General features: G+C 39.9%; 3 protein-coding genes and 1 pseudogene across 7 annotated transcripts in view; 2 read left to right on the top strand and 2 right to left on the bottom strand.

The window, feature by feature from the left end:
• Positions 1-2,107, bottom strand: part of LOC111432185 (putative pre-16S rRNA nuclease) — a 5,768-nt gene extending 3,661 nt beyond the window's left edge. Inside the window, exons 1-4 of the mRNA XM_023069026.1 lie at positions 1,768-2,107; positions 1,338-1,397; positions 1,113-1,225; positions 970-1,038 (exon numbers count right to left, since the gene is read on the bottom strand). Coding sequence (XP_022924794.1) covers positions 970-1,038; positions 1,113-1,225; positions 1,338-1,397; positions 1,768-2,049 — 524 coding nt within the window. The 5' untranslated portion in view covers positions 2,050-2,107. The remainder of the gene's footprint in view (positions 1-969; positions 1,039-1,112; positions 1,226-1,337; positions 1,398-1,767) is intronic.
• A 1,456-nt stretch (positions 2,108-3,563) lies between these two features.
• LOC111432052 (zinc finger protein ZAT9-like) lies at positions 3,564-5,063 on the bottom strand. Its single transcript, XM_023068850.1, has one exon. The coding sequence runs from the start codon at positions 4,837-4,839 to the stop codon at positions 3,733-3,735; it is 1,107 nt and encodes a 368-aa protein (XP_022924618.1). The 5' UTR covers positions 4,840-5,063; the 3' UTR covers positions 3,564-3,732.
• A 1,457-nt stretch (positions 5,064-6,520) lies between these two features.
• LOC111432089 lies at positions 6,521-8,896 on the top strand (annotated as a pseudogene).
• Positions 8,897-9,551: 655 nt separating this feature from the next.
• Positions 9,552-10,334, top strand: part of LOC111432090 (protein arv1 homolog) — a 4,353-nt gene continuing 3,570 nt past the window's right edge. For all 5 annotated transcript variants that reach the window (XR_002708608.1, XR_002708607.1, XR_002708606.1 and 2 more), the window contains exons 1-3: positions 9,552-9,756; positions 9,850-9,897; positions 9,985-10,074. Coding sequence is in view for 2 of the 5 variants with exons in the window: in XM_023068889.1 (XP_022924657.1) it covers positions 9,655-9,756; positions 9,850-9,897; positions 9,985-10,074 (240 nt within the window). In the remaining 3 variants the exon portion in view is untranslated. The remainder of the gene's footprint in view (positions 9,757-9,849; positions 9,898-9,984; positions 10,075-10,334) is intronic.

Raw genomic sequence — 10,334 nt, 5'->3', positions numbered from 1 at the left:
GGGGGGGGGGGGGGGGGGGGGGGGTGTTGAGGATATTTAGCCTTAAATTACGCTTTACCATCATAGCCTAATGTCGTGTATCCATTTATTGCTCTTTCCATTTCCTTTGTAATCTATTTGATTCTGTAAATGATTATGAATAGAAAACTTTCACCCATTTAGATGGGGTGATTTTAGCAAATATTTTTAAATAGTATCCCAATTCCCTTGGGAGAATCCAGGCCTCCTAAATCCTTAGGAACTAGTCATGAGCACCAATACCTCGTTGGCAACTAATCATGATCACCAACACCTCGTTGGCAACTAATCATGATCACCAATACCTCGTTGACTATTGAGTCCTCAAGCCATTTATTCCTTGCTTACAAGCTGATGGGGATAATTGCACTTCTTGGATATTTCTTTTTTCATTTCAAGCCAAGCCTAATATTTGGATGTAGAGAAATGTAGTTGGCAACTAATCGTGATCACCAATACCTCGTTGACTATTGAGTCCTCAAGCCATTTATCCCTTGTTTACAAGCTGATGGGGATAATTGCACTTCTTGGATATTTCTTTTTTCATTTCAAGCCAAGCCTTTCCTATCTTCTTATCCTCCATTCCTACCTATGCAATAATACCATAGCGATTGGCAACCTTTTTTCTGCATCACCTTGATAAATTCATGAGGTTAATGCCACAATATGGTAGAGTTTAACATTAGTTTTAATTCCTCATTAGTCTAAGAATCTTCACATGGTAGTCTATCATTTCTACAAACCCCTCAAATCTGTCATCAAAATCCTCAAAGGAAATGAATAAATCAATCTGGCACTCTGTTGAATGATAATCCATTCAGTGCAATATATTTTGCAGGATTCCACACTAACAATATCAATAAAGGAGATGCATGAGACTTTATGGGATAGAATCCACGGAAACAATATTGAATAAAAGACAACATAAGTGAATATTGAAGACAACAATACCTGCAAATCATGTGGCTTTCCGCTTCTGCTGTTGTCCCATGTTCATCATGCAAGTAAACTCTCCAACCCCTAAAGTCAGAGCTGTATCAGAACAGAAAGGCAGACATAGGAGAAATAAAATACAATCATCCCGTGTATTTCACCTTTCAGCTGCCTGGGCTGCCACCCTTCCGGCAATACTACGGATTTTGTTTGACTGAGGTGTCTCTTTTCCATCAAGTGATTTAGGAAGTCCAATAATAAATTCATCAGCTTCCTACAGTTTTTTCCTTTTTCCATCAAATAATGTGCAATATAGAGAGGAAATAAATTTCCACATGTTGATAATATTTCATTAGCAATATCGTGAGAGAGGGAGAGATGCATACTTCCTGTTCAGCAATCTCAATAAGCTTAAACTCAAGCTTTTGTCCTCGCAACTCCAGAACCTAAGCCAGTTAAAGAAATTATGAAGCCCAAACATTTGATAACACACAACAAAGGGTTAAAGGCAGCTGTGTAAATAGAGCGTCGCGGACTGTATAAATAATAATTACGAAGTAGAAACAGTCTTCCGATCGCGACATTATAAACACTTATGTCCCAGAAGAAACGTAATTGAATAAGAGTATCGACCATCACTGCGTTAACTACGCATTTAGCACTAAATGTGGCAGAAAAATAGGCACTTCCATGCCACAGAAAAACAAGCAAGTAGGAAAACAGGGGAGAAGTTGAATGTCCTGAAATTAGAGGGTAGGGAAAAGCGCAGAGACGGCGGAATGAAATCAAATAAAGTGTAATAGGCAGAAAAATTACAGTAAGAGGACGAGTGGAAAAGCCTTTACTAAGAGCAAGTCCAGTGCGAGACGTTCCGAGGTCAACCCCTAGACTGAAACCTCCTCTCCACTGCGGGTCGAGCTTGCGGCGAAGGGCGTTGGGAGGAAGTTCGACGGAGGAAATTGCGGTTTTGCATTTGCAAATTAGGTTAGGAGATGGAGGCAGAAGAGGAAGGGAAGAGGGCCGTGGAGGACAGAAAATCGCGGAAGAGTGAAGTTTGTCGCTTTGCAGCGGAAAGGGTTGGAAATGTAGCGCGCACATTATTTCCAAGCCAAGAAGAGGCTCCGCAGTGCCAAATTATACACTTATGTATGTGTGGGCGCGCGCGCTTCTTCACTTCCTCAGTTTTTTTTTTTCCCCCTTAATTTAACATAGAAAAGCGGAGAGTATTGTTTTGATTTATTTTAGTGTGTGTATATTTTGTTAAAGAAAGAAGTGATTTTAATTATCAAATTTGTGGTCGGTTCATGTTTTGAGTGAAAGGGAAAAGAAGTAATATTGTTGTAAAAGGAATGGAAGTGGGTGGGTTTGTGGTCCTTGGGCTTACAATTTATTGGGCCCAGAATTTGATGTCTATTAACCAAACCACTGTCCATCAAAACTTAGGATGTGATCATATTTGTCCATTTACATTGTCTGAAAACCAAACGTGCAATGGAAACAATACTACAAATATTGATTCATTCTCTCCAATCTTTCTTCTATTCTTCTCCTCTCTCTCCCTCTCTCTCTATGATGTGAAAGCACCCCTACCGCATTCATTACTAATGATGCCACTATGCTGTTCTATATAAATGTCAAATGACCCTTAATGGGTGTTTTTTTAAAAAAAAAAAAAACCTAAGGTATTAAAAGTCAACTGTTACTTATTTTTTAAACTTGAAATTAAAATAAGGAGGCGTAATGGGTTTTGGGAGAATATGCAGTTTTGGGTATGAAATTTGAATGGATAGCTGAATTGGAGTTGAGGAAGAAAAAAAGAAAGTCAAAAGAAAATGAGGTTTGAATTGTTGTATAGAAGGTGAAGGGAGAAATGGAAGGAGATCAGATTTGTTGACTGTTTCTGCTTTGTACGCTCCTTTTTGTATTGGGGAAAAGTACCAAGTCTTCCTCAACTTTTATGGCTCCCCCTTTTTAGTACTTTGCCATTTAGTAAATTTAGAAGAGATGGGTTCCTTAGGTTAGGTTAGGTTAAGTGAGGAGGGATTATGATGAGGCCATGACAATTTGTTTTTAAAGAAGGCTATTAAATGTCATTAAAAACTTGGATAGAAAAAGTAAGACAAGCCCGATGCGTGTAAGAGTATAACATCCAAACTCACAAAGGCATTTGATAGCTTTTTTGGGGAAGGAAGGAAAGGAAAGGAAAGAAAAGTAGAAATATATAACCTCATAAATGCATTTGGGGAGCATTTTATAAGTTTAGAATCTTGAAAAATTACACAAGATTTAGTTCCAAAAGATGAAGGTGGTGAAGGAAAACAACAATAACTCCCAAGGATGCGGTATTGAATGGAGGCATTAATAATGCAAACCAATTAAATAAGAACGCAAACCAATTAAATAAGAATGCAAAATTCCATTTATGATGATAATAGAATAGGCCACACGGACGCACATACAATTTTATTCTCACTAAAACTACGGATTTTGGTTTGCTTTTCCATCCACTCACCTTTTCAAAATCATCCCACCTTCAAATAAAACAACAAGCCTCAAACAATCAGTAATTAGTAAATTACAGCATGGAATTCAGAGAATGAATTTTGCAGTTAGATTAGAATTCCCAAGTCCGATTAATGAAGCTTTCAACCATAAAAGTAGTCAAAACTCAACAAACTTTATAATCAATACCCAGTAAAAGGTCAAAATTTCCTCTCTTTTTCCCTTTTTTTTTTTTTTTTTTTTAATTTTAAAAAAAGAATTGAGAAGAGGAGGTATGTTTTATTGCCTAATGGCGTTGACGAAATCCGCATCAGAAACTGCCGAGAGTTCGATCTGGCTAACATCGTCTTCCTCGAAAGGAGCCGGGAGGTTAAGATCTATGAAACTGTCACCTAACTCTTTGGGTGGTGGAGTTTTGGGCGGAATTGAGTTGGGTGATGAGTAAGCGGTGACATGAGATCTCTTATGGCCGCCCAGGGCTTGGCCGGAAGAAAAAACTCTGAAACAAACAGGGCACTCGTGAATTTTCCTTTCACCCATGGAAGCTGCATTTTCACGTTGGGTTACCAGTTGGGGATTGTTGTAAGTTACAGAGAGTTTAATCTTCTTGTGGCTAGCTCTATGCCCACCAAGTGCTTGATAAGATCGAAACACTTTGTTGCATGTTTCGCATTTGTAATTCCCTCTGTTCCGATTCTTTGGAAATTTCAGCGCCTCGGAATCATCGGTCTCCTCCATAGACTCCTCTACTTCCTCGTCTTCTTCATCCTCATTGTCCTCCTCCTCCTCCTCCTCCTCCTCCTCCTCATACCCACCTCGCTGCTTCGTCCATTTATCCCGAGAAAGCATCATCAGCCAAAACGCAACGTCTTGTTCCGTTGTGCTACCGGAGATCGAACTAACTTGTTCTGCCTCCGTCCACGATTCCGGCTGGTTCACCTTCTTTTCCTGAAGCCGTTTAAAAGCACTGTAATGATGATGCTCATGGACATGCTGGTGATGGTGGTGATCGAGCTTACGAGTCCTCTTCGATCTTCTCCGAGTTGGGTTCTTTGACGACTCTGTTTCACTTTCCCGGTCCTGCAGAACCACCGAGCCTGCGTCGACAGCGAATGAGAATTCGGGATCTACCACCCGAATGCTTCGTTTGGGGTTCTCTCTTAGCCCATAACCCAGACCCTTTTCCTCTGCGTCGCCTTCCGAGGATGAGGGGGAGGACAGGAAAGAAGCAGAGTCGGCGTCTTCGCTCAGGTGGGCATGCGGTGGCGGTGGGTCTTCTGGTTTGGGTGGGAGTGGAAGGTTCATCAAATGGGACCTCATATGACCTCCCAAAGCTCTGCCATTGGAGAAGCTTCTGAAGCAGAGCTTGCACTTGTGCCTGTCCATAGATGAAAGCACAAAAAAAAAAAACAAAAAACAAAAAACAAAAAAAAGAAAGAAAGATTTTTTTTCTTTTTTTCTTTTTCTGACAAAACAGGGGGAAGGGAAACCCACAAAGAGAAAACAGAGTATGAAACTTCTCCTCCTTCCTCCCTTTCCTTTCTTTCTACGTGAGAGAGAGAGTGTAAGCTGAAGAGTAGGTGACAAGCAATCCTCAACCAATAGATATATACAAAGCTACGAAACAAGTATATTAAATTTTCTTTAAAAAAAAGAAAAAGAAAAAGAAAAAGAAAAAAAAAATCAGTTTTTTTTGGGAGGAGAATGAATGAGGAGAGATTTTGCGATTGGTAAAGGGTACATTGGTACTTTTAGTGGCCTTCCAGGATTAAAACGGCAAGAGCATAATAAATGGGGAAAATAATGTAGAAAGTAAGATGCAAATCAAGTAGGGAAGTATGTAAGTGTTGCCCGTTTCCACCATTTATTTCCATCCCTTCCCACTTTCAGATCCTATAATCCCCAAACTACCCTTCTCTATTTTTTTTTAATAAAAATATAGATATTATTGAAAAACGAGGGGTGGTTAGATATTTGGATGAGCTGAACAGAAAAAGAAAAGAGAGAAAAAAAAGAAAAAGTGTGATTAAGTTGAATTTAGCGGTCATTAATTAAAAACACTGTGGGAATTAAACGAATAATTACCAAAATAAACCGATGCCATTCTTGTACAGGTCAAGGAAACTGCCTGTTTGTTGTAACGATAGGCAGAATCGGGAAGGGCTCAGGTCTTCTCATCTAAAATTCAAAGTCCCAATTTTTTATAATTTTTAAATAAAAGGTGTTTCTTTTATTCGGCTGATAAAGTTACATGGCGGTGACAGTGAATCAGCAGCAGGAGGAAGATGCTGAGTCCACGTGTGAGAGGATGTGTCGGGGGAGGAGTAAGTTTAGCAAAAAAAAAAAAAGAAAAAAGAAAGGCCCTTCAAAAATGGATCTTTGGGTTGGAAATTGAACGTGGAAATGAGATGAAACGGGGATGTGTGGTGGGGAAGGGAGTAAATGTGCGTAATGTTAGGGGGGGTTTAGTAGACGGAGTCAGGGAAGTGGGTTAAAGTTAATCGTATCCGGGTTAAGGGATAAGGTAATGGGTGTTTCCAAACAGGAATGAGACGGTCCACTGTGGATTAATGAATTGTACCGAATTGTTGAATTAGGAGTAAGCATTTGGGCAACACAGGCACACCCCTCCCACTTGATTGGTTTTATTTTTATTTTTATTTTTATTTTTCAATTAAATTTAAATTGAGAATCACGCGGTTTCCGAGACTTCCTCACTAGTTTCACCTGCTAATCCAACAAATGGGTTCCTCACCCTTTTCTTATTCTTTATGCTCAATGAATAGTAATATGGTTAAGAACTTGTTTGATAACAAAAACAAAGAGATAGTGTGATGCCAACTCCCAAGTTTCAACCATTAAAATTAGTGCTTTAAAAGTAGTTTACTAAACTACTTTGACTCATTTGGATCATTTGTTACTTGAGAGTTAGACGAACGAACCCGTCTAACTCTCAGTAACAAATAGGTAAATAATTGAGAGAGGAAAAAAGAATCCAATGACATACAGAAATAGGTAAATAAAAAGTGTGTATTGTGAGGAAGGCGGGAGGGAGGGATGTGAGAGATGTGAATGACGCATCATGAGACCAGCGGCGCACTCCATATAGGTAATAATAGGGGTGAGGCCTTCACTTCCGTTTCTGAAACTATGGAGAGAGGGCGGGAGAGAGGGAACGAGAGTCACCGCCAATAATGCTTGTGCCATTCTAAACTAACACGCTCTCCTCTTCTCCAACTCTCTCTATTTACCGCCCTTTGTTTTGTCTTCATTGCCATCGTTTCTACCTTTCGGAGAACAGCATTCTTCTCTACCCATAGCATTTAATATTTTTCTATAAAGAGTATCGACTGCATCAGAAACCAAGGAATGTGTTTTGGGCCGATATGGGGTCTCCTTCTGCTCATTGGGTTTTACATTTAATGCTATTGTTTTGTTAGTATCACATGTTGGTTATCTACACACAGAAGTAGGGGGTTAAATTAACACACTTCAACAAGCCCTGCTCTGCTCTTCAAATGGAGAGGCTCCAACCACCTGTTAATCCTTGTGTATGATAAATGCTATCCATTTTTCTGTTTATTTACGCTTTCCTTTTTCATGGACACCCACTCTTAGCATTCTCAAATACATGTAGCATTCAATGCTCTGTGTTATTTCTCTTCTCACCCTCAACTCTATTCTTTTATTCTTTTCAGTTTTATGGTGAATGTTCAGACAGAGTTTCTTCGGAACAAGAATTCACAAGCTTGGGATTTGAAGAATTAGAAGATAAGATCCCATTCCTTCAGAAGCTGCAGAATGTGGAATCGCAGTCATTCAAGCAGCCTAACTTTCAAAACTTGGTGAAGCTGCAGCACTTCAACAAGCCAGGGGAAGTGGGAGTTGGTAAAATTCAAGAGCTCGTACAGCTCTACTCTTCACCAATTAACTCAGAAACGAAGGACCAAAATGAACCCCCAAATTCCAAGGAAACAAGAAAACGAAAGAGATGGAAAGCAACAAAGAACAAGGAAGAAGTGGAGAGCCAAAGAATGACCCATATTGCCGTCGAGCGCAACCGGAGACGCCAAATGAACGACCATCTCCACGTTATCAAGTCCCTCATACCCACCTCCTATATACAAAGGGTACTATTTACAATAATAAAATGTTTTGACATTTTCCTGAAACAACTTGTACATTGTTTTGTCCTGTCCTGTTAAAGAATGTAAAATTATAATCTCACGCGTTTTTGTGCACATGAAGGGTGATCAGGCATCGATAATTGGGGGTGCAATAGAGTTCGTGAAGGAATTGGAGCAGCTACTCGAAGTCTTGGAAGCACAGAGGAAAGGAAGGAAAGGAGCGGACAGTGGGTATAAGGGTGCGCAATCAGAAGTGGGAATGGGCTCAAATGGAAGAATAGGAGAAGGAGTTTGCGCAGAGATGAAGTCAGAAGTGGGTGAGATAGAGGTTACCATGATTCAAACCCATGTAAGCTTGAAGATAAGATGCCCCAAAAGGCAAGGCCAATTGTTGAAAGCCATTGTTGGTTTGGAAGATCTTAGGCTCAGTGTTTTGCATCTCAACATTACTACCTCACAAGCCACTGCCACCATGCTTTACTCCTTCAATCTAAAGGTATTGCCTCTGTCCCCTGTATTCTTATTTTTCTTCCTTAAAGTTTATTCTTATTTTTCTTCCTTAAAGTTTAGGGTTTAGGGTTTAGAGAGAAGGGGTAAATTATTAGTCTGTGCCCTCCTTCTGTAGTCAACGTCAACCAGTCTGACTTTGGAACTCAAGCACAGTGCCTCGGTTACAACTTCCAAGAGGCCGCCTCTGTTCCTGCCTTCAACTTTTTTGTTTTTTCTAATAAAATGTATGGTTTTTGCTACACAAACTGGGGATGGTATTTTTTGTACTTGTTGCATGAACCGTTCCTGTTGGTAAGTTGAGCAAGAAATATGATTGGTTTTTAACAAAGGGGGGTTTTATGTTGAGTGCGTGTGAATTCAGATAGAAGATGAATGTAAGCTAGGATCAGCGGAGCAGATTGCAGGAGCAGTTCATCAAATATTCAGTTTCATCAACGATGGCAGTCAAGTCAAGTCAATGAGGCGAAGGCAAATTTCAGGCAGGACAGTGGCAGTCGCTGACTATGGAAGGAAGGGGGGCCCCCTTTTCCTCCCCCCCTACTTCCCTTCCAAGAAAAAGGAAAGAAAAGAAGAAAGCAAATAAGGATGAGAGGTTGAGTTGGGTTTTGTGTGGGCACCTCGAATGCAGTTGTTGTTGTTGTTTAGTGTAGTGCAGATGGGTTGGTCAGAATGGCAGGAAAGATGAGGTTTACTGCTTAATACAGGTTTCTGTCGTCTCCCACTTCACGCAAATTCAGAAATGTTTTACAAAAACTAAATTATATTAATACAACATCTTTTTTTGGTGGTCGGCTTCCTTAATAATAGTTCATGGGATTTGGGTTTGGGTGGCCCATGAGCCAGCCATTGTGCCAAGGGAATGAGACAAGTATTGTGCATACTCACTCACTAAGGAAAAGGATTTGTTTGTTTGGAGATGAAGTGTTAAACTTAAGAATTTCATCCACGAGTAATGTGCTTAAATGTTCTTAGCGCAACCAAAAGAGATGGGCATAGCAGCTTCTCTCCTAGCTTACAAATTGCAAAATATCATTCTAAATAACCGATACACTCAAAATTCAATTAGAGAGTGGAGCACTCACTGTGAAAGGGAAGGAAGGAAGACGTGAGTCCATACCAAGCATTTTGCACACCTTCATTTCAGCCTTTTTCAATGATCTCACTCCCACCATTGCTACTTCGTCTCCTTAACTGATTATAATCTGTGTGGTCGCATTGTGTTTCTCCTAATTGTTTATTTGTTGTTTAGTTTCTTCTGCTTCAAATCTCGTGGGGAGTGAATGACTTCCTCCAACGCTCCTGCTGTTTTAACCCCAAAATTATGAATAGGAGAGTGGAGAGGAGTAGAAGCGCGTCGCAGTCTGGGCCGGTTGAGGAATAAAAGCATGGGCCACTTTTTTATAGGCCCGAAGTCTACGGTGATGCCGAAAGTCTTAACATCATCCAATTCCAGGTCGGGGTCGATAAAAGGGAAAGATAGATGTACTAGAAATCCTACAACTAAGATTTGAGTCAACTTGGTCGACTGTGTCGCTGGATTACTCTCTTCTCTTGGAATTCCTCAATGGGAAGGGATACAAACCGGAATCGTTGTGTGCAGTGTGGATTTGGAACCAATCAATTGTTCCTTCTGTACTCACCCGGGAACATGCATCTTGTGAAATGCGTAAGCTTGCTTGCTTGCTTTCTCAACATTTCTCCCTCCCCCTCTCCTTTTATGCGATTTTTGCAAAATCCTTATGCTGCTTTATGTTTTAAGGACAACTGCAAATCCGTTGCGGACGAATACATTGAGTGCGAAATCATGGTGAGTCGTCCACTCCTTTACTACGATTGTTTCTATTTGTGTATGCAATTGCTTTGTCTGAGGAGTATATGATTTTTCAAGTGGTAGATTGTTCTTATCGATTTAATACTGCTCAAGCGCCAGGCTTACACACATCTGCTCTACAACCTAATTGATACAGATTGCTTGTCTCGTCAGGTACACACCCAATTGCCTCATTTCCTTCACACGCACATAACAAAATCAAATGGATATTTGTTTTTTTCATTTCATATGGTATGTGATGACTGATAACTCGTAACTCTGTTCACCATTTCGTTTTATTTCATGAGTGGTTATCAGTTTTAGCTTCGCTATGCGTCTCTGAAATTTGGATTGAGGACTTTTTTTTTTTTTTTTTTTTTTTTTTTTTTTTTTTTTTTTTTTTTTTTTTTTTTTTTTTTTTTTTTTTTTTTTTT

This window comes from Cucurbita moschata, unplaced genomic scaffold (genome assembly GCF_002738365.1).
Source record: "Cucurbita moschata cultivar Rifu unplaced genomic scaffold, Cmos_1.0 Cmo_Scf00037, whole genome shotgun sequence".
In the NCBI taxonomy this organism is placed as follows: domain Eukaryota; kingdom Viridiplantae; phylum Streptophyta; class Magnoliopsida; order Cucurbitales; family Cucurbitaceae; genus Cucurbita; species Cucurbita moschata.
The sequence above is the reverse complement of the archived record's forward strand: the minus strand, read 5'-3'. Positions and strand labels throughout refer to the sequence as shown.